This window comes from Vombatus ursinus, unplaced genomic scaffold (genome assembly GCF_900497805.2).
Source record: "Vombatus ursinus unplaced genomic scaffold, bare-nosed wombat genome assembly UNPS02014802.1, whole genome shotgun sequence".
Classification (NCBI taxonomy): Eukaryota; Metazoa; Chordata; class Mammalia; order Diprotodontia; family Vombatidae; genus Vombatus; species Vombatus ursinus.
In genome coordinates, this window is record NW_020954580.1 from 14,855,465 (window position 1) to 14,880,481 (window position 25,017).

Here is a 25,017-nt window from a genome sequence, read left to right on the forward strand (position 1 = left end):
GGTTAGGGAAGAGGGAAGTACCCAAGAAGCTGGAACCTTGGTCTCCATCTCTTGATATTGAATTAACACCAATGGACCATGCAGGCAGGCTATCACCTGGTTATCATTTGTATGGCTCTCTCACATCTTTGTCTGGGCAGACATCTTTCTGATGATATCCTTTACACTTCATCTGCACAATTTTTCATTGGTAATATGTTGCAGCATCCTTGTACCCATATGCCTCCCTATTGTCTTTTGGATGAGCTACACCTTGAATTCTTCAGAGACTGATGTGTCCCATAACTCATGGTCATATAGTACCACCAGTAAAATTATGGTACAGTGAAAAAACACTGGATTCGGAGTCACAGAATATAGATTTCAACCTAAGTTCTGCTACTTACTCCTTATGTAACCCTGGCCAGGTCAACTACACTTTCTTGGCTTCAGTTTCTTTAACTATAAAATGAGAGGTTTGATGCCTCCAAGGTCCCTTTCAGTTCTAAATCAAATACTCTAAGAATTATTAGTTAAGAATATTACATTTCACTTGAGCAAAAATCAAGATTTGCGTCTTAAACAGTCTTTCATTCTCTCCACTATGCTCTTCTCCCCAGCACTCCACTGTGAACCAGAGGTCCCCCTGGGGTCTCAAAAGCTATGCCAAGAGAATAAAATCTGACAAGGCTTTGAGAACAAGTATGGACTGATGACAGACTGCGTGTCTGTTATCTGAGGAATGTTTATTCCTCAGCCCAGTCACAGAAGCTTCTAATAGATCAAAAGATCTAGTACTGGAAGGAACATTCAAGGTCACCTAGCCCACCACCTCCATTTTCCAGATGAGGAAACTGAAGCCCAGGGAAGCTGTGACTTACTCAGGTCTCACAGGTAGTGATAGACATGGGATTAAAATCGAGCACCTCCCCACTTCAGCACGTTGCCTCTTCTCATTCAGCTGGGCATGGAGTAATGATTTTTTTTTTTGGCCACCATAACTCTCAAAGAGTGTGCATGTTATAAGGGAGTTGTGAATCTATGTCAGTGGAAGAAATCTTCAAACCAAGTAAGTTGCAAATCTTTGAAGTCTCTAAGTATTTTTCCTTCCAACTTTTCTAAAATAAAACCCAATAAAAAAGAGATGCCAGACATTCTTTCTCAGGGTAACTAAACTCCAGCTTGGCTGTTCACAATGGGTCCTGAGGAATCTCTCAAATCAGAAAACTCTAGGGGCTCAGTGAGGTTACAGAGGTAACTTATCTAAAGGGATCACACTGCCGTCTAGCGGCAGGTCTTAGATTTGCAATCTCATGCTATAGAACCCTTCAGAGAGGCAGTCCAAACTCAACTCAGATGACTCATCTTTGTCTCTTCCCTTCTGTCATCTCCCCGCATATAACCAATTGCCACCTGTGCCCTATTTTACTAACACAACATCTCTCAAATCTGTTTTCTATTTTCTACTCACACTGCCACCATCCTAGCTCAGGACCTCATCATATTTTGTTTGGGCTAGAACCATAGGGTCAGTCATTCAATCAACAAGCATGTATTAAGCACCTACTATCCAGCCAGTCACTGTGCTGGGGATACAACAAAGGCAAAAACAGTCTTTCTTCTCCAGGATCCCACAGCCTAATTGGGGGAGACAATATGCAAACTACTGTGTACAAACGAGATAAACATGATAAATTGGAAGTAAGCTCAAGGGGAATCTCACTAAGATTAAAAAGGACTAAGAAAGGCTTCTAAAAGAAGGTGGGACTTTAGCTGAGACTTGAAGGGGTTTAGCAAAGCTAGGAGGTGGAGATGAAGAGGGAAAGCATTCCGGTCATGGACAGCATCCAGGAAAAAGGCTCACATTCAGTAGATGGAGTGTCTTAGGTGAGGAATAGCAGATAGTGTCAGGGGATCACAGAGTACATTGAGAAGAGTAAGGTACAAGAAGGATAGAAAGGAGCCTATTATGAAAGACTTTAAAAGACACACAGAGGGTTTTATATCTGATCCTAGAGATAATATGGAGTCACTGGCATTTATTGAATGGGAGAGAGGGTGACATGGTCAAATCTTTCCTTAGGAAAATCAACGTGACGGTTGAGTAAGCTGACAAGGGTGTGCACCAAGGTGGTGTCAATGTTAGCGAGAAGGAGGCATATAAGAAAGATGTCATGAAGATGAAAACAACAGGACCAAACCATTGCTTGGATAAGGAGGAGTGTGAGAAAGAGTGAGAAGTTGAGGATGATACCTAGACTGTAAGCCTGTGTGACTGGGAAGTTGGTGGTACCCTTGATAGTAACAGGAAAAATTAGGAAGAGGGAAAGGTTTGGGAGGAAAGTATAAGATGTCTAAATAGGCACTTGGAGACACAAAACAGGAGGTCAGGAGAGAGATGAGGGCTGGAAATGTAAATCTGAGAGTCATCCATATTGAAATGATAACTGAAATTATGAGAGCTTATGTGATAACCAAAAGAAATAATGTAGAGGGGAAAGATCTAGATCTGGCAAAACCTGAGAAAAGTCAATTGACTTGCACAAAGTCACTGCAGTAGCAAGTGGCACTGCTCTGGATTCCATTCTTCAGATAGTGGCCAGTCTTCTAAATAATGCACAGGTCTGATTATTTAATTTTCCAATCCTAAAACCTTCCATACTTTCCTATTGCCTATAGGATGATAAAAGCATAGGATCATAGATTTAAAGCTAGAAGGGAACTTAGAGGAAATCATAGCCAACTGCCTTATTTTACAAATGAGGAAACTGAGACCCAAAGGTGTTCGGTGACTGCTTAAGGTCACAAAGTGGTAAAGTCAGCATTTAAACTAAGGTGGTCAGACTCCACAGGCAGCCTTCTTTCCATTGCACCACGCCACATCACGCATTTCTTCGTCTGATGTTTAAACATCTATTATCTGACTCTTCCTCTTTTCATGCATTTGTTCCAGTCATGCTGAGTTATTGTGCCCTCTCCTCCTTCTATGCATGCACACTCTCTCTCCCTCACCCCATAGTTAGGATGTACACCCTCCACATCTACGTCCATCACAAAAATTTTGTGAGACCCAGCTCAGGCACTGCTTCCTCCAAAGACCTGTCCTGATCTCCCAGACTGAAAGTGATGTCCCTGTTGAAAATTCACAGAGCACTCTGACTCAATATGTCCATTACTTATATCTATTCTTCCTACCATAACCATTATCTGTACACATGCCATATGCTCCTTCCCTCCATTAGACTATAAGCTCCCCTTCTTTATGCTAAGGAAGGGCCCAGCACAGTGCCATGCTACACACAGGCACTTAATAGATATGTGTTGAATTGGATTGGATATGGTGCCATAGCTTTCCTTATGATATTATCTGGCATTCAAAATGTGAGGTACATAATCCATAAATGGCCAAGAGGATGTTAACTACATTTACAGCAATCTGTTTGCCTCAACAACTTGTCTTCTTGACTCAGCAGAATGCTTCTTAATGTTAAGTATGTTAAAAGTATTTGTCATTACCCATCAACAGAGTCAGGAGGCTGGATTGGTTGCATTTCTCATCCCCAAGGGCAAAGCTTTCTGCTCCCTTATGACAGGACAAAGCCCACAGCAGTTGGAGATACTGACTGTCTCTCCTTCAAGTTGGGTTCCTTCTGTACTGCCGTGAAACTGATTGGGCTATTTTTACTTTGATAATAACCCCTTTGGAGGCCCCCTGGTACATCAGAATATTTTATAGCTGGAACTTTCATGAGGAGATGCTGCTCTCCATAGTAATTTTAGTTGGTGCTGGGTGACAAACTAAATCATTTCACAGGTGAATGCTTACCCGTGAGGGGGAAAACATCCTTTCTAAAGACCCCACAGAGTGGGTGCTATCTAAGCTAGATAGGGGGTATGAGCTTCAATGCAATCAGAATGAATTTTGTAACATACAAAGCCTCTATTTCATCACACACTTTTAGCTTCCGAATAGGGAAGCCAGAAAATTTAAGAAAAAATTTTAAAATAAATTTAAATGTTAATAAATTCAGATTTTTACAATTTGAGACAGATGCTCATGTATATTTTCTGTGTAGCTATTCTTATCAGAATGTTATTGTTGTTCTTTATCTGTGATAATATCACTTCAATTGACTATTAAGATTATAGGATCACAAAGCCAGAGGTAGAAGGGACCTCACAGGCTATATTATCCACCGCCACCCCACTTTTACAGATAAGAAAACCAAGAACTAGGTCGTAATGCTTTTATACTGATGATGGAAGTAGCTGCATTGTCTGCAATGTTAAACTTAAAAAAAAATGGACAAAATCAGGCCTTGAGATGGGCCAGGAAAAGGAAACAGGAGCTCTTCTCTTCCACCCACTCTGACTACTAACGATCAGTTTGGGAGCTGGATGTTAAAAGGGAATGGCTTACATGTGATAAAGAAAAGAAGGAAAGAGCAAGAAGAGAAAGGGAGCAAGTTTGTCCAGGGCTGAGTGTGAATCCTTGGAAGTGAGAAGATGATCAAAGCCAACCAAAGAATTGGAGTCTCCCTACTAGTTCCTTCAGAGCACACAGCCCATCAGTACAAATTTGCCAGGCTCACACATTGAATCACAGAGTCATTGTTATAGTAGAGTTGCAACAGCCCTTTCAGATTTTCTAGTCCAAAGCTCTCTAAGAAACTTAAACTCAGAGGTTGGATTAATATTTTGAAACTCCATGACCCAGGACAGAAATGGCATCTTTTTATGTTTGACATAGGAATTGTTCAGAATTAAAAGGGAACAAAGAGTGGTGTATAGTACATGTAAATTGTAAAAACAAGTACTGGGTTTGAGGTGACAGGGTCTCTGAAGACTTTCTAACAAGAGCACTGGATAGATTTCAGTGAATTTCTTTATTTTCATAGAAAAATCCACAAATTTAATTCCCTTGTTAAAACTGATCTGGTGAAATGAGGATCTGATAGGACTTACAGGACAACAGAAGCACAAATGAGGACCTCAAAGTCCATCTAGTCTAATACTCTCATTTTACAGATGAGGCCCAGAAAAGTTAAGTGATATCCTTAATGTCACACAGTAAGTGGCAGAGCCAGATAGTCATCAGGACTGCCTGCCAGTTGTCCTGATGGTCATCAAATGAAACTAAATTTAATGAAACTAATCTAATATGTCCAAAGTTTACTTTCTGAAATGACATTGACCTGCATAAAGCACCTCACAAAATTATTTAAATTAATCTCGTTTTAACAGGTAAGTAGAATACTCTATTCCAGCTAAAAAAAGAACAATGAGTTATCATGAAATTATTTTTTCAAATGACTTAGTTTCCTTCAAATATTACTTTTTATTTAAAGGATACTATCCAATTCAATTCTAAAAATAATTATTAGGCTCCTACTATAGACCATTTGCTGGGAATATGAAAACAAAAATTAAAATAAAACCATTCTTGTCCTCAAGAATCTTACAATCCACTAATAACTAAAGAGATAAAACATGTACACAAGCAAAGACTCATTTGAGCAGGAGAGCACACAAATAACTAGGGGTTTAGAGAAGGTTTCTTGAAGGAATAGGCTCCTGAAAGTTCTCAAGGAACATGAAGGGTCTAAGAATTAGGGATCAGGAAAGTATGCATTCCAGGCATGGGGGCTGGAAGAGGGGCCTTATGTATATACAGAGTAGAGGGAAATGAAATGTAAAATTTAGAGAAAAACTAGGGCTATATTTTGGATAGAACCTAAAGTGTATGAACAGGAGTAATGTGAAGCAGTGCTGGAAGAGTAGGCCGGTGACAGAATGTGGAAAGCTCTAAGCACAGCCTAAGGCAAGAGGGAGCTCCTAAAGATTTCTGAGGCAAGAATGACATGGTCAGAGTTTATTTTGGCAGCTAACTATCTGAAGGATGGACTAGAAATGGTCATTTAGGTTTTTACAGTAGTGCAGATCTTCAGGGGAGACTAAGAGATTAAACATTCATCAGTATTTCTGGGCATCTAAATTTGGTCTACTTCTTTTAAGGTCATAGTGATTTGACTCCAAGTGATCCTTTTCTCAAATCCCTTCAGTTTACTCATTTCCCTCTAAATTTCACATGTAAAAATGGTAGGCTGATTGATACATAAATAGATACAAGAGAACCTGAACAATAAAATGCCTTTATCACCATAGGTCAGAATCCCAGATTCCTCTTGAACCTGAAGTCTCTATTTCACTGGCCAGAGTTTTCTAGCTAACTGCACCAAAAAGTAAGCTCTTGAACCACGTAGGCAGCCCTTTGAAAAGACACTCCAATTCATTAATATCTAGGAGGTAGCAGGCTAAGTGATAGATAGGCTAAAACAGCTAATCCCTCTTCAATCTCTGTTGTTGCCATTGTGTGGTCATTTTCAGGCGTGTGCTACTCTTTGTGACCCCATTGAGGGTTTTCTTGGCAGAGATACGGGAGTGGTTTGCCATTTCCTTTACCAGTGCGTTTTACAGATGAGAAAACTGAGGCAAACAGGGTTAAGTGAATTGCCCAGAGTCACACAGCTAATAAAACATCTGAGGTCAGATTTGAACTCAGGAAGAAGCATCTCCCTGACTTCAGGCCCAACACTCTATGCACTGTGCCAGCTAGCTGCCCCTTCAGTCCCTGATGCTCCATCAAAATAGGCAAAATAGGCAAGTCACTTAACCTTAGTTAATACCTCAGGATCTATAATATTTAAAGGCTTTTGACAAGGAAGGCTGATGGAATATTTGATGGATATTTTTTCTTCACAAACCACACAGTGAATTCCACAACACACACATACATGCATATACATGCATATATACATATATGCACATGCTTTTATGTGTGTATGTATAGTATATACCTATAGATATGCATGCATATATGTATATACAAATGTATGTGTTGTGGAATATATATATATATATACACACACACATGCTTTCTCTCTCTGTATATATATGCATGTATGTGTGTGTATACACACACACACACACACACCCCCTTAGATTTCACTAATGTGGGGAATATAGGTGCACTGCAATTTAAAGCCTTAGAGAGGGAGTTCTTATCCTTTTTGTATGTCTTGGACCCCTTTGACAGGTTGGTAAAGCCTATAGACCCCATCTCAGAATAGTATTTTTAAATGCATAAATCATATAGGATTATAAAGAAACCAATTAGATTGAAATACAGCTATCAAAATATTTTTAAACAATTTTAGAGACCGTAGGTCTTATAAGAAACCTTGTTGAGAGATTTGCCTAAGGCATGGAAAAGTTAAGTGACCTGCCCAAGATCAATCCAGGCCAGAGGTCAGATTTGAGCACAAGTTCTTTTAATTCTAAGCCTATCTCTCAATCACAGCTTTCTCTTACAAATCTTTATATAAAAGTGGGGAGAGGGCGGGCACAAATTACCTTCCTAATAGCTAAATTCTACAAAAGTATTAAGTCCTATTGCCTGAATTCAACAAACACTGTTTGTGGTTAGTCCCAACCCCAAACTCCCAAATAAACATACTCTAACTTTGCACTAATAAAGAAAGTACTTGGTCTTGTAGTAGATAGATTACCTGGGCTAATAATTATCACCATTGAGGAGCAGAGTAAGTTGTCAGATTTATTTATAAAACTGCTTTTGACACTGATAAAATGAAGCTACAAACACAAAGAGACCACAAACTCACCCTTCATAGCTTTACAACCAAGGTAGTTGTGTTTTTCGGGAGCCTGGGGTAAGGGGGCCACCTTTACAATTATTTCCCCTGGATACTCTCAGTAAAACTCTGCTCCATGACTACAGAGTTCCTGGTGGATACAATGGGGAACTTCAAGTTCCATTGCAAGACTGAAGGCAAATCAATTAACTTCTCTGCTCCCTACACATATCTCTCAACAAAATTTCTTAACCTAGAGTCTCTAAACTTGTTTTTAAAATATTTTAATAGCTATATTTCACTATAATTGGTTTTCTTCTTATTTCTATATGTTCGTGCATTTAAAAACACTATTCTGAGATGATGGGGCCCACCAACCTGCCAAAGGGGTCCATGGCACACAAAGAGGTTAAGAACTCTCTTTCTAAGGCTCTAGATTGCAGATTCTACTGGACAGAAAGGTCTGCCTTGATTCCTACACACAAGCCTAGGAAAAGAAAATCTATCCTTCCTCTTAGGGGTGTTTTGTGGCATTGCAAAGCTGAGCCCTGAATACAAAATGCCTTCCATGCTTTGTGGTTTTGGAAGCTTTGGGTTCCACCTAACCTGACACAAAGCACTTTCATATATTCAGGATCAAGGATGGCTGTTTTGGAAAAGAGGGAATATTAAAGAGAAGTGACTCAAATTAGAACCACCAGTCTCAAAAAGAATATTTTTCTGAGCAATAATTTTTTGAAATCTTTTTTTGTAACATGTTTCTATTAGTGAACAATGAGCATGCCTTTATGCTTGTATGAATCATATTCTTAACAGTTTGGTGTTGGTCTTATGCGTTTATCTCTTGTTTGTTGGACACTATCAGTTTGCTTTCCCAAATCACGTCTTACATTCAGTCTACTTTAGCTTGTGATAACATGGCTTGTATCTTATTCCATCTCTCTTTAGCAACGTATCAGAATGTTCTTGGTCGTTTTACTATCAGCAAAAGAGTAGGCTACAACCAAGATTGTGAAGGTCAGATAAGCACAGATAAGTTCAGAAGTTCATTTTCTTTAATTAAAAAATGAAAACGGAAATTTCTATTAGATGTCAAGTTTGTTATAAGGGCAAGAGCTAGGGCTATTTTTTATCATCTATTGCTGTGCTTAGTACTAGAGAATAGACCCTGGGAATGCTAAGTAATTCTGCCTGAGTCTCTGCCATGAGAGTTTTCAGGATAGAAATCTACTCGTCTTAAGCTGTTTTGATTCTTTCATTTCCAGAACTGGCAAAAAGTGAGAAGTAAGAAGAGAAAATAGAGGGCCGTGGAAAGAGAAGAAAATAAATAGAACCTAACATTTCAATATCATTGGATGGAACAAAAGTCCATACTGTCAATGAATATCCTCCTTTGTTCTTATTTATTCAATTAATCAACATTTTAAAAAAAAAAAACAAAACTCAAAAATATTTATCAAATAGCAGCTGTGTACCAGATTGGTGCTAGATGCCGAGAATACAAAGATAAAAATAATATAGTCCCTGACCTCATGGAGCTCATATTAAGCTTTTGAAAACACAGTTTTTGGTGATTTGAATTTTGTGCCTACCTTCTATTACTGACTTAGGAGACTCAACTAATTTCTCTGTAGTCCAGCTTCTCAATCATTAAAAACAGATAAAATGTCTGTCTTGTAAACATCTCAAGAGATTTAATGAGGGTCTATCTTTAAAATGTTCAGAATGCGTCAGGGGGAAAAAAGTGCAATACTGCACAATAACAGAAGGATACGTTATCTTATTGTTCATCCCTACTGTAAAATGTTAATCAGCAAAAAATGAATCCTTTATTTTCTCACTTTTCATTATTTCTTTTTTTGTCTTCTTTACTGACAAATTGGCAATTGCCACTTCTTGCTAATGTCAAAATGCCCAATTCTAACCATTTTCTAATTTATTGTTTCTAAATTGTTGTGGGTTAGAAAAGCAGACAACTAAGATTATTAGCATTGTGTATAAGGTAAGGGTAAAAGACTTTAAAGTTGTGAGAAACTCTCCTATGATTTGTGTCTATGAGCTTTAGTGCGTTATTTTGGCTGCTGAAACCTCATTTTGCTAATTTCCTGATTCTCTGCTGTGTTCTAGAAAGCTGAGGAGACCTGATAAATAAATGTGGTGCTACTATACCATGCAAGGTAAGACTAAAGAGAAGGAGCTAAATTTTCAAAATATCGAGGGGAAAGTCTCTCACCTTGGTTGAAACTTCAGCAATCAAGTTCTGCTTATTTGGATCCACGAACTCCACAGGCTGACCTTCAAATTCAATCTTTCCAAGCATGGTGCCCTGTCAAATTAAAGAATTAGACAGCTAAATGTGAGCAACAAAGAAGGTGCTGACAAGCTAAGCTCACAGGGATTTGAACAGCTGCTCTGAGATTTAGACATCTTTATAATGGCTCAATTTGTCTATGGAAGTTTCTTCACCTTCACAAACTTAAAAAATAAAAGGTTTAATATCACATTTTTTGAAAAAACTATGGAAAATATAGTTGGTTGATTTAGAGCTTCCTGGGAGTACCCAAATGATTCCCCACATAAGGCATTCAAATTTAAGTCTTAAGGTATTGAATTAGTTAAATTGGGAACACTACCCCATGTTTTTGATGCCTGGGGAAAATGGTTAGTTTTTAGTCCAATGGCTCCAAACCTGCCAAATGAGTTGGAAAGGAAGTGTAAAATTGGAAGAAGATGGACAAAATAGTGTTATCATTATAATGTCAGAGTGAATTTAGTTGAGAACAAAGATTAAATACGATGTAATTTCTAAGTCCCAAGCCAAGGCATTAAAAATGTTCATTATAGTCAATATCTGGAATATCAATTTGACATTATCTTCTTCCAATAAAGTGTTTGACTTCAAAGTTCTTCACACCCTTTTCCTATTTATCCAATAGAGAATTCTTTCTTCCTTTCAAGTAATACTATTCTTATTCTCCTTTTGGATTTGTTTATTTGCTGTTGTTAAAAATCAATTTGTGTCTGCTTAAGAAATCTTTTCATGAAAATGCCATGCTAATCTTAGTTGCCAAGATTTTATTTAGGGAGGAAAGTTAACTACGTTGCATGATTTTCCTTTGTCCTAGGAAATTATTGCATGGGAAGAAATAGAAATAAGCCTTTATTCCCTCTCTGAGATAGTCACTCAGAGAAAAAGTCACTTGGGAATAAGTGGCTGGAGCTAGAAAAATCAGCATGGTTTTCAAACGAGTATTCAAAAATATGGGTTACTCCAGTCCTAGGGAGAGCTGCCTCAATGTTCTACCTCCTAGCTAGGGCAAAACTGATTACAAACCACCTTTCACCTCCACACTGGATTACTAAATAACATCATGCCCTGTGTTTACCTTCAGAGTCCAATTTACAGAGTAAATGTTTATTTCTGCATTTCTAATTTTGAAAAGCAGGTCTCACTCTGTTCCTAAAAGCACAGTGAATGAAATAATAACCTATTTTTTCACCCTAAGATGGATGGAAGTAAAGGTTGCAGTGTGCATTTTTATATAAACCAAGATCACTCAATTTCCAATATAATTTGTATTACTGCCATTTTTCATGTCCTAAATTATTGGCTAAATACTAAAAACATACTTGTTTCCAATGAAAATGAAGAATTTATCTCAAGTATTTATCTCAAGAAGCAGCTTTGTGTATTGTTTCCCAAAATCATTAGACCTTACTAAAGTCTATTTAACCTACAAAATCCAATAGTTGAATAGATTTTTGCCAATGAATACTCCTACCTCTTCAGTTTTCTTGACACGCCTTTCTACTGCTACCCCTAACATTAGACTGAGATTGGAAGCATGTTTTTATCAGAGACATTTGAATGTTAATTCTCATTAAAACCAAAGAATTGAAATGAAGTGCCTAAAGAATAAATTGCTTTTAGATCACAGAGCATATGCATTCATTTTCTTAACCAGTCCCTATTTCCACTGACAGTGATATTGGAGTCACAAAATAATAGAATGTTAAAGAAGAAAAGGGGACCTCAGAGGTGATTTGCCCAACCCCTTATTTTATAGATAAGGAAAATGAGACCTAAAGAAGAAAACTGAGACTTTTCTAGTATAATGAAATTACTAAGTATCATAACTGACACTGGAACCCAGATCTTTCTGCTATATTCCCTAACATCCAATATGTTCTCTCAAGGGATACAAAAGATTTCTTTGATCAATCAATTCTATATTTGTATTTTTCAAGAGGTATCATTTATATCAACTCTTTTTCTTTCTTGCAAGATTACAGTTTAATTAAAAGACTACAAATTCATTTGGTAAATGTATCTGTCACCATAAATATGGTTGTAGAGAGAGGGGGCATATTAATAAATAGCTCCCATTTTGCTTTTGAGTGGGATACAAACAAAAAATATTTCTAAGGAATTAATCTTATTTCACAAATAGGAACCAAATTATGGAAAGTGAGTATCCTGAAAGCAAGGATATGAGGTTAGACAATATAAGGCTGAGGCCAAGGAACCCAGACTGCCTTGTGGGTCATTTAGCTTTCAAGACATGCTTTTCTTCAAGGGGAATCCTGAATCATAATAATCCAAGGGCAAATTGGTTGCCAAGATTGTTATCAATAAACTCATTTTATTTGGAGCTACTTGATCACTGCTCATTTTACAAAAAGAGGAAATCCTTTGATATTTCAACAAATTAACATCAGACTGACCTCTTCCTAGGAAACTTCCTCAACTAACATCATCCTTATGCCATCCGTTCCCTTACTTTGCACTCAAACAGAATTTCTGTATTCTGTTTTTGCTGCATTATCTTGCCTTTGCTGATATTCTCCATTGGTTTTATGTATGCCCTATCACCTAATAGGATTATGCACGCACTCTTTGGGAGCAAGGATCATGCTTTCTACCGGCCTTGTATCCCCGCAGTAGTGTGCATAGACTGGACACTCAATACAAACTTGTTGAATGAATTAACCTCAAGCACATTCAGTAATAAGCATACTCTCCAAGTGTTCAACCTTATGAACTAAGCTATAATCAACAACAGAATAAAAATCTGTGTCTAAAAAAAGTTAAATTGACCAGATTCATGCCTCTACATAATAAAATAGGTGTTTTTGGTTTTCTCAGGCATTAGAAGAAAAAGTAAGTAAGGCAAAACCTACAGATTTGGGGAGAAGGGGGTATAGAGTAGGGGGGAAGGAGTGAGGGTTGTACCTTGTCCCGAATTATTTTAGTCAGCATTCTTGTGTCCACTCCATAAAGTGCCGGCACCTGGAAGAAGCAGAAAATTACAGTGCAAATGAAGTGCCATAACTATCATGAGGAACTGGCACACAGAATGTATCACATTCTTCTGCCAACTCACCTGCATCTATCTTCCTGCCTCATCAAATCGTTTTCCAGCCTTTTATTCTGACCAAAGGCTGCTATCGTGGCACGGCACAGGAGGCTGGTCCTCTAACTTTATACCGCATCTTTTTTACCCAGATCTCCATCTCACTATGCAGTAAGTTAGAATGTACCGATCTTTGGTTTCTTTACTGTCTTTCCTAACTCAGAATATAATTTAAATAATTTGCTTAAAATTCATATTTGAAATATTGGGACTCAAGAATTTTGTGTATAAGCTTATATAAGTAATACCTAAGTTTATACTTAGAACCACGAGTCCTTTAAATGGAACATTTCAAAACCATGCCATATGTACTTCAGTTACCAGCCTCATCCTTCTCACTATCCTAATCCCCCTCCCATGAGAACCTTGCACTTTGTCCTTGGGACGTTGGGCTGTGATGGATGAGCTTTCATTTCATTTTGCCCAGAATTGGGCCTAAATGTCACTTCCGGACCATTTCTAAATCATGCCACATGTACAACCCCACCCTCTTTGCAGCCCCTCTGTGTGTTCCCCCATTAGAATGTAAACTCCTTGAAGGCAGCATGTCTTGCTCATTTGCATTTCTATCCCAGGCACTTAGCACAATACCTAACTGTCAATTTTTAATAAATGCTTTATCATTCACTCTATAATTCAATTTACTCTACCAAAATTTCTTCTGTATCTTGGACAGGATTGGATTATGATAGAAGAGCAGAGACAAACAAAATAATAGCTAATAGTTAACATTTATATGGTGCTCTGAGGTTTGTAAAGTGCTTTAGAAATTTTATCTCATTTGATCCTCAAATAATCCTGTGAGTTAGATGCTACTGTTATCCCCATTTTATAGATGAAGAAACCAAGGCTGAGAGAGAACAAGGCTCCTGCCCAGGGTCACATAGCCAGTAAGTGAGGTAAGACTGGAGACCCAAGGAAGTCTTCCTAACTCCAAGTCCACTTTAGCAATTGTGTAACTGCCTCCTAATAAGATTCACAGCACAATATTGCATTCACTTATTACTATAACAATGTTGAGAGGAGTGAGGAAAGTATTGTTTTATATACTGATTGGCTTGTGACATTTCAGTTTAAAATTGTTCTCAACAGGAACAAAAACTGTCAGGACTGAGGTTCAGACGTAGTCATACAATGCATATTCTAAATGGAATACAGAGAAGGAAATTTTCTAAAAGTATGAAGTAGCTGGTTGGTCACAGTGGAATTATTAGGTATAGGTATATAAAGAGATATATATGCACATACATCTAATAATTCCATATATATTCCAGATATATACATACAAAAGACATACATATATGTATGTTAATATGTGCATATATACAAGTATATGTATGACATATATTGTGTACATGCCACAAAAATCAAATGTAGAAATATATTAGCCCATGTATATGTGTACATACATGTATATGTGATATATGCATATGTGTGTATATATAATCTTCAACTAAAGTCCTACCCCAATCTTTCATTATATGGAAATGACTCTAGGTCCTCAAAGGTTGTACCAGGGAAACACAAGTCCCAGCAGATCCCATCTATCTGAGAAGTCTTCAAGTCCCAATGGGTAAACTGTAATAATTGGAAATGAATAATGTGCCTCAAGGACCTGACTGTTCTGAATCAGTGCATATTTTCTATATCTTACACTACGAACACTGACCAGTCATTGGCCTTAAACCAACAGAGGGTTCCATATCAAATTTCTCACCTTTTCTTCTTGTAGCCACTGGCCTAGACTCTTAGTAGCCAGCCAATGATTGTATTCATCACTATAATTGAGCACCAGCAGACCTGCCACCTGCAAAGAAAAAAGTAAGGTTTTTTGAATCAATTGATGCAGTTGTGAGTTTCCTTCATATGAGTCAGTTTCCATAGGAATGACTTTTTTTTATAACTTCAACTATGAGTCCAAATACAAATTAAATAAGCATAACAGAAAATGCTTTGAGCTGCAGTGAAAACATACTCAGTAGCATTCTGTTGAAATAACTTCATAGTAATTATTTTGTTTTAATTTTAATTCTATAATTCTATATACCCCTTCGACAATAAAAATATTCAAGAGAAGAAAGTCTTCAAAGCAATATGATATAATTGTGTCTTCCAGTGGCATTACTGTTTATAAAGAACTAGTGGACATAGCAAACTTCAGCAGTAAAGCAAATGACAAGTATGTTCCTTACCAAGTTCCTATCAGCAGTTTTTCCACAGTAATTCCAAGGACTGACTTTCTATTCTGGCATCCCATAACCCTCGCCCCTTCAGTAACTATATTTCTGTCCCTAAATTCTAATCTCCTAACTAGGTTTCTGGTATTGGCTGGTCTCTCTGATTCAAATCTGCCCAGACCTATGACTTTGATATTATCTGATGCCTATCCATCCATCCACTTTGCTTAATCCTGCAGGTGTTCTCCTCTAGCACCTAGCACAATTTTCTACACACAGTAGATATTTAACAAATGTTCACTGAATTTATTGAATTGAATAGGACTGAGTCTACCACAAGGTATAAATTTTAGGCTACATTACTAAAAATTTGTCAGGGATCTTTTTTTTGAGGATCACAATCTAAACAAGTTCTATGTAGCCAAAATGAAAAACAGGGTGAATTTGGGCAACATAGACAACTATTCTAATAACTGAGGTCTAAATTATTCTCATGGAGAAAAACAATTTTCCTATTTATGGAAAAACAAATTTGAACCCTAAAATTACTCAGAGTAGTTAAGTTGAGAAAATAACTCAATATCTGCTTCATTTTGCCTGAGAACCTTTCTATCAAATTCACAACCATTACCTTAATGCCATCAGACTCTAAATATTTGCTTAGTCCCATTTCGTCCAGTGCAGCAGTGTCTGGAGCACCACCATTTCCCACTATCGGATTGGCCATTGTAAGAATCTGTCCTCGGTAGGCAGGGTCTGTAATAGCTTCAGGGTACCTTGGTGAATACAACAAGATGTTATCAACAGAAAGAAGCTTATTTACAACAGTTTTGAATCACTAAAATTATTGCAAATTGGTGAAATATATGATGATAGATATTTTGAAGTCCAGATCCCTGTCCTAAGTAATCTTAAATAGATTTTAGATTGCCTTAGAAATTTACTCATAGAATTACAAATTGAGGGGAAACGGGCCCACCAGTATAAGAGTACTTTCCCAGGATCTTTCTGTAGCCTTCTCTTTTTTTTTTTTTTGTACTGATATATGAGCATGCATAAAACATTTCTTGAACTAAACATAAAAACATCATGCTCCAACAGAAAGAGCAATGAGTCGAGGCCAGAAAGAGCAAGTTCTAGTCCTTGCTATTCCACTTACAAGTCAACCCCTCTGAGCCTCACTTTCTTAACTGAAAAATGGGATACAGAATTCTTGTCCTGCTTGCCCACCATGTTGTTACAGAGATAGACTAAGATTAACAAGATAATATAGGTGAATGTATTTTGGCAACATAACTTTGTAAATATAAGCTATCATTAAAACAAAAATAAAAAGCTTTAATCTTTTTAAGGTTTTTTGTTTGCATCTCCCCTTTAAAAAAAAAGCCTCCTCTCTACTTATGTGTTTTGCTTAGAAAATGAAAAGGACCTATATTTTGCATAGCCTACCAGATATAAAAAGTCCAAATTGATGCTTCTGTTGTAATTTGATATTCTTATGAAAATATTATTTGTCACAAAGTTGGAAAGTTATTTTTTAGTTTTAAAAACAAGTACATAAGTTATAAAAATATTGTTGATTTATGTTACTTACTCTCTAAGATTGTAAGTTCCAGACAAGGTACCAGCCTGAATTCCTAGAGGGAATTTCCTTAACTAGGAGTTCCCTGTACCAATAAAATCTCAGGTCTAGTCTCTATATAAAAAGATGAACCAAGAGGTCATTAAGTCCCATTCCGAGAGATTAAGAGACTGAAGTCCAGGCATGTAAAATGATTTGCCCAATTTCATAGTGGTTTCAGTGGCGGAGCTTGGATTTGAATATTGGATCTATTTCTTTATTCAACATACTTTACACTGAATCCCACTGCCTCTTCAACTTATGTAAAGTGAATCTTGTTCTTAGGATAACAGAGTCAACAACTCAGAAGCCACAAAAGAAAGTTCATTCTCAAATTCATTCATATATTCCTCACACTCATTTGGAAGAGATCCCTACTAGAAGTATTTCATTCAATATAATATTTAGTTTTTCAACCCCAATTTGCCCCAGATTTCTAATTTTTTGTAGTTTTTCCCCAAGATCAGTTGCCCTAAATTGATGGCCTTCCAAGTTTCATCTTAAGATTCTTTCATCAATTCCTTTGACATGTGCTTCGAAGTCATCCTCCAATGGTAATTATCATATTCAAGAACACAGAATTATATAATTGAAAAGCCAGAATATCCATTCAAGGACACCTATTCAAATCACCTCATTTTACAGAGGAAGAAACTGAGAGTCAGAAATGTTATATTATTTACCCAGGGTCACATAGGTAAAACCCAAATGTTCTGACTTTTGGTTTTATGCTCTCTGTTAGAACTATGGCTCTGGTTCTGGTTCTTCCTAGTATCATACTCAATTTTTGTTTTATGTACAGCACTACAGTGGGAGGGGGGAAAAGCTGAATTTATTGTTCTCTGATGTGCCTTCTTCTCCTCAAGGTTTCATCCTAAAGACTAAAAACCAAGAAATGCATTGAGTAGCACAAGCATCATGGATCTCTCAGCTAATTCCTCCTGCTTGGGATATATATATATATTTATTACCAAAAGATGGAAGACTCAATAATGCCCTGAGCTGCTTTCTAGTCTCAGGTCTGCCATTAAATAGTTGTATGACATTGGGCAAGTCACTTAACTTTTATAGGTTTCAGTAACCTCATCTATAAAATGAGAGAAATGGAATGGATAATCTCTAAAGTCCCTTCTGGCTCTAAGTCAACGATTCTAAGAACCTATCTGAATGCCACTCAATGCAATCCTTCCAGTAGAAGATGAGAGCCTTCGACCAATTTTTAAAACCCCACTAGACTTCAACATTAAAAGGAGATGTATCTTTAACAAATAAATCTTACTCCCCAACCCTTTCTCCTCCAGCTCTCCTTAACAGAACTAGCCATTCCTTCTGAACGAACTCTTAACTCTCATCCGTAAATGAATAAATACAGCTTGTGCTAGGGAACTGCTGTGCTGAAGGGAAATTAATCCATCAGGTCCTGTTTGACTTCTGTGATGTGACAAGATTTATTACCTATAATCTATCACAGGGAAGAAAACTCTAGTGCCCTCCATCATTCTGATCTATATTAAACAGTTGTTTGTTGGCAGGTATATTAACACAGCTAGTAATTAGTGCTGTCAAAAAGCTTAAATAATTGCCTTGTGAAGCAAAACTTTGCAAACAGATTTCATACACTGTAATTTAACATTCTCACCAGTGGAACTATTTAAAAACCCATCTAGTGCTCTTTATTTTACATAGGCAGCTAAGAGTTTGGGGGAGAGTGTGCATTTATAAAATAATGGAATCTCAGCCAATGCCTTGGACATCAGTTAACTCAGTACCTCTAGGCTGAACTGGAAGCTCTCTAAAGAACTTATCAAGTATTTTTATAGAAAAGGTGACCCTCCCTTTTCTTATGAAAAAAAATTTTAGAAATAGTTGTTGTAAACATATTTTAAAGAAGAATGATGAATTGTAGGATTTCAGAGTCATCTAGCCTCGACATTCTTAATCTGGGGTCCATGAACTGTTTTTCTTCTATTTTATAACTGTATTTCAATGTAATTGGTTTCCTTTATAATCCTATAAATTTTGTTTTATGTATTTAACAGCATTATTCTGACAAGTAGTCCATAGGCTTCTGTCTGCCAAACGGTCTATGATATAAAAGAGATATTAACCCCTCAATTTAATCCAACTCTTTCATTTTACAGATGAGGACAAGGAGGGCTGTAGAAGCAAAGAGACTCACTCTAAGTCACACAAATAGTTTGTGGCAGAGCTAGGACTAGGACCCAGAATGCCTGAATCCTAGACATTCCAGGATAGGACTGATTGTATGGTTTCTTCTGCCTTGGACTATTATGTTTCTGATAACATATCAAATGTTGAGTAGGTTTTATAAATATTGATATCGAAAAACTCACTTTAGAAAAAAAAAACCTTGGTGACAAATACATTATGGTGATTCTTCCATTTAAATCAGCATTGTGCCTTTTAAAAGGCATCAATATTAGACATTCCCTCTTTCAATGACAACTAATAATAGGAAGAGAATGAATGCTATGCTCTGTGTAATTTCATCTTTCCTATTTAATTACAAGATTATAAGAAATAGCCAGGAAATCAATGATTTCTTCAGTCTTTGGGAGTGTGCTAAAAGAGTATGACTTTAAAAATCCTATTCATAAATAAAGCAGCTACAAAATTTAGTAGAAAAAACAGTGAATTTGGAGTCAGAAACCACAGTTTTAAACCTTGGTTTAGAACTCATTACTCATTACCTATGTGACCTTGTGAAAAATCTCTTTACTTCTTTGGGCCTCAGTTTCCTCATCTGTAAAATCAAACACCTGGGCAAGATGAATCACAATTCCTTCCTCCTCTAAAGGCTTCCATGCTATCATGATCCTACTGAATTGCACTAGTAAAAGTTTTCTCTTGGGAGCCAAGAGAGAGATGTGTATTCTGATGTCCTTCCTTACTTTATTATTCCCTAATCAGATTCACACACAATCAGGAGTGGGTGAGAGAGAGAGAGACATGCTCTGTTTTTCCAACCTAGGTTGTCAGAGTTGTTTACCTTTGGAGAAGCTACCTGGCAGTAGAAAGAGCAGACAGCAAACTCTCATTGCTATGTCTCAGTGGTCTCTTTCTTAATGATATATTCCTGAGGCCTGGTACCATGGCAAAACCAAATGCACTCATATCCTAAATTAGTGGATAATCTTCCCTCCTATCCTATCTAAGATTAACCTAGTGCCCTTAATTATAAGTGGAATGAGAACAGGGCTTAAGCATTACTCACCCTGCCAGACCAGTGTTGAAAACAACTTCACCAGCAACAGATGATGGATGACCAAAGGAGTAACCTTTCATCTTGGTTCCATCTTCTAGCACAATGTGTGCTGTCTGAGCCTAGAAAAACAAGTTACATGAATCTTGGCAACATAGAAAAAATTTTATATAATGGCAGGCAATTAGAAGCCTGAACATACTGAAAGATTAAATAATATGGCACTGCTCAATGTATGACCACCCAACTATTAACATCTGGGGATATACTCCTGCTTGTTCTTATTCTTCTCAAATGAAGGAATTTTTGTCATAGACAGGTATTCCAGTTCCCTCTGGAAAGGAACAGAATAGAATGTTGATGAACCATCTGTACAAGGATATTCATAGTGGATATTGAGAAGTCTGAAATGCTTGAATTAAGTGACATCAGTTATTATTCTCACTTATTCCTTACTTTCTTTCAGCACAGTCTTAGGAATTATTTATTCATAGGTTCATTAAAAAAATGTATATTCTGAACTGCCCCATGGAACTTCTCTGCTACTATGGACCCTTACCAAAAAATCAGGACCACATATATCAAATTGCGTGTCATCTTGGGGAGGGAGGTGAGGACGGAGGGCAGAAAAATTTAAAACTCAAAAGGAAGTGATTGTTGATAAATCAAAATAAATTAATTTTAAAAAATGAAAAAAGGACCACAAAGCCAAAAGATAAACACCACTGAGTTTTGAGAAATTTTTCAAGTCAAGTATTTATTGAGTGCCTTTGACATATGAGACACTGTAATAGGCACCATAATGAATTGAAATGTTTAGAAATGAGAGCTAACAGTACATTAAAGGCACTGCCAGTCTACTTCTCTGAAAGTAGTGAAAGATGTAAAACTGTGCTCATATCCTACTTTAGTCTATGTCCTGGAACTCAAAGGGAATCCTCATCATTATGGAAAGTGTGGGATCTATTAAGTCAATCAATCACCTACCCACTCACTTAAAGTGATTGACAAGATACTCTAGTCATGATACCTTTATCAGGAGAGAGCCTCTCCTTTGAATTAATTAAGCAATCAAATGTATTAAGCTAATGTTTACCAATAAATTTCTTCTATAAAACAGAAAGCCAGTTCTAAATCTCACATTACTCCAGTAGCAAGCTGGTTCTAGCTAAGCCCCCGAAAATCACTTGTGGGCATGCAGTGGAAGGTGAGAGGAGCCAGGGAGGAAAGAAGCCTCAGACTCCTCTCCCATCCCTTGACTACAGGAGGACCTCATGAACTTTAGAGGGTGAGAAGATCTGGACAGTTATATCCAGGGTCTGTGCATCCCCGGCAATCTCCTGGGGCTGTATGAACTCCTCAAAGTGGCCTATTATCTCTATGCTTTTTGTTCCTCTGCCAGTGCCATGTCATACAATAAATCAACGTTTTCCCCTTCCTATCCCAAGCTGACACCCCTGAAGTCCTATCCATCCTTCCCCTCTCCTGGGACCCTTTTCCTCATCACCACTTCCCACTCTCATAACCAACTCCCTCTGCCTGGGAGTTGCAGCATCATAGATAAGCAGCAGCAAGCCTACAGGGATTCAAGCCAGACTCTCTCCAGGAAGAGCCACCCCTTTTCCTGGAACATTTGCACCTGGCTAGGGCCAAGAAACACTTCCGTACCCCAAATGAGTTTGTTCCTGGTGCCAGACTTCTGAATTAGAACTCTGACTAGTAAACTCGCATTTTATTCTCTCAAAATTGCATGTGGTACACACGCAGTCATCTTACTTTTCTCCTAGAAAACTAATTAGAAAAGTTGAGATCCTTCTGTAAGGGTTCAATAACCTACAAAATGAAAGAAAAATAGCCACTTGATACAGTCACTTCTTTGTCAAATGATATTATCACAGACTTAGAACTGGAAGGGACATGAGAGATCATCTGATCCAACCCCCCTCATTTCCCTAATGAGCAAAGTGAAGAACAGAGAGGCTGAATAATCTGTCAGGTTAATACTGGCAGAGCCAGGAATCCCGTTCAGCCAGTGCTCTTCCCACTTATTACATCATGTCGATGCTCAACATAGGAGCTGCAAGTTCCTGTCTTGTAGTGGAATGTTTTACATGCTCTGGCACCAGAGAATTAGCTGTGAGAACCTGACATTTTGTTTGTTTTAGCATTTTTATCTCTGAGGTGAAATTTCATCTATCTTCAGCCTTATGACAAGTATTCAAAAATCTCAAATTTGGTTCTTTATCTTCTGCTGTTTAGTTTCTTATGCCTATCCCCAAAGTGACTTCAGTTGATTCAAAAGAAGAAAAAAAAACATTAATTGGTTACTTGTACATAAATTGAGACACAAAGAAAAGATTCAATAACTAATTAATAGCCACCTATTTAACCTCATTCAAATATGGTTGCAAGGAGACCATCTTTTCTTGGTTGTTTTTTCCAAAATCATGATGTGCTTGCCCTTTATCATATTCAAACATAGCCTTTCCCTTTTCTAATTCAAAACATTGACTTCTGGTTTTATGGAGCAATGACAAAGTTAATTTGGATCCAAAACTCATCGCATTTATAGGGTGAACAGTATCACACACACACACACACACACACACACACACACACACACACACACACATCAGTGCTTGATAAATATCAAGCTTGTGGATTTCAAGATTAAGATGCTAAAACATCACTTCCTTGTAAATATAATGATGATTGTTTTTTCTGTACTCTTTTACAAATATTATATCAGTTGAGTCTCAACAAAAACTCACAAGATACATATTACAGGTGTTTTATCCCCTTTTACAGATAAGAAAACATCCTCAGAGAAACTAAGTGTCACGAGTGTCAGTGAGGATTAGAACCCAGGTTCCACCTGTCTCCAAATCCAGCACCCTTTCCTCTATGATACTCTTCCTCTGTATTGAAAGATTAAGCATTTCTTACTTTAGAGAGCCATGGAATTCAACTCTCTGCCTTTCAGAAAAGAGAAGCAAAGAAAATATTTCTTAAACATTATAGAAAAACTGACTTTAATAGAACCTGGAAAAAGGCTGTTTAACTGATAAGATCTGGGAAAATACAAAAGAGCTATTGTGGTTGTTTTTCTCATACAAGTTTGCCCAGCTTATTCTGAGTACCATCTGCTTCACGTACTATTTTAATTTATAATTCATCTTTTCCCTTCCCTTCTGCACCCCCAATATAAAAAACTCAGAATTGAATATCCTTATTTTAAGCACCATCTAACCTTGTAAAGAAGATGAAAATTATGTGTTGAATGAAGTTGATTTTTGTTAGCCCTTCTATAACCTTGCATATCCTCCTCTCTCCAGTGGACTGGTTTCTTACTTTCCATCTATTGAAGATATATTTGAGGAGACATTTACTGTTGCCTGAAATAGTCTTGGAGATTGTGTTCAATATGTCTTTTGGCTCCTCTAATTATATTTTTGCTTGTTTCTGGGGCTTTTTATAGATCTCCCAATCCTCCTCCCTACTACACATTATATTTTTACAAGCCTTCTGTTTATTGCCTATACTACTCTTTACATTCCCCTTAAATGCATTGGCCTCCATTAGCTTTGAAATGATGAGTGTCAATTGGGTTGTCTAAGGATTGATGGAGGAACTCTGTACAATGAACTATTACATGGAATCCCTTCTTCTAGCTAACAGTCCCAAAGTGCCATTTCATTCCAAAGTGATTTCCCCACCCCAAATCACCTTGTTATCATCATAAGACGCTTTTGCAGCCTTGGTAATAATATATCCTAATACAAAAAAGTCTTCAACACAGAAACTAGATCATAACATTAAGTTATTTTCCAGGTGCTCAGTGCTGAGCACTTTGGTGCCTTAAAAGCTAAAAGTATAAAGGAAACCACTACGGATGGAAGGGCACATACTTCATTGGTGCACTGAATAGGTTAAGTTAAAGCTCAGGAGAAAGACAAAATAAATTTCAGTACTAAGATCTTGAATGAAATCCAAAGGTCTTGGAAAGTTAGTACTTGAGGACTAAAAATGAATAAATCAGGATTTTTGCCATTCATTCTAGATATACTGAAATTTGAGGGATCAGAAGCACCTCAGATTTATAAGTCTTTCCCACTGCCTCTTGGAAAACTGTACCATTTCTGATAGACAGGTGGGAATTTTTTTCTATATCTAATTTAAATCCTTCTGCTTAGTTTTAGAGATATTTATTTTTGCTTTTCCTTTTTTGATATGGAGAGCTGTTTGTTGCTCATCTTTCACCTATTAATACCTCCACATGCAATATTAGCAGGCAGCTAGTGAGATATTGTTTTCCTCCAGCTCAAGAGACAATTTTTTAATACTTCATTCTAGGTCATCATTTTTCTCCTTGTTTTTCCTAATTCTTAAAAAAAAAGCTTTTATCAAAACAAGCAAACAAACAAAAACCAAGTAAACTAAAGGTTCTAGATTAGGCTACAGAAGACCTTAGTTCAAATCCCAATTCTGACATTTGCTACTCCCAGAGTGACTGTAGGCAAGTCCCTAAACTTCTATTTTCTGGCCTAAGTCTTCTCATCTGTAAAATGAAGGAGTTGAACTTCATGACCTCTAAGGTCCCTTTCTACTCTGACCTTAACGATCCTAAAGTCCGTGGATGATAGGAATCACGTGTCAGCATCATGTTAACTGACTGCAAGCGTAATCATTATTTTCCCCACCCTCAACTACAGGATCCCAGAGTCTCTAAGTTGGAAAGGGCCTCAGAAGTCCAATCCACTCATGAACAGAAAATGTCTCTACAACAACACCAACAAGTAGTCATCTAGTCTCCTATTTAAAAGGAAGTCTTCTACTTAAAAGGAATTATTTTTGGATAGTTCTAATTGTTAGGAATTTTTTTTTCCTTATATGAAACCTAAAGGTCTTTGTTACTTTTACCCATAGCTCCTACTTTTGCCCTCTAATACCA

At 37.2% G+C, this 25,017-nt stretch overlaps 1 protein-coding gene across 1 annotated transcript in view; it reads right to left on the reverse strand.

Moving 5' to 3' along the window:
- CPS1 (carbamoyl-phosphate synthase 1) overlaps positions 1–25,017 on the reverse strand; it is a 156,515-nt gene that overhangs the window by 115,828 nt on the left and 15,670 nt on the right. Inside the window, exons 3-7 of the mRNA XM_027873827.1 lie at positions 20,079–20,188; positions 15,854–15,998; positions 14,763–14,852; positions 12,865–12,921; positions 9,865–9,957 (exon numbers count right to left, since the gene is read on the reverse strand). Coding sequence (XP_027729628.1) covers positions 9,865–9,957; positions 12,865–12,921; positions 14,763–14,852; positions 15,854–15,998; positions 20,079–20,188 — 495 coding nt within the window. The remainder of the gene's footprint in view (positions 1–9,864; positions 9,958–12,864; positions 12,922–14,762; positions 14,853–15,853; positions 15,999–20,078; positions 20,189–25,017) is intronic.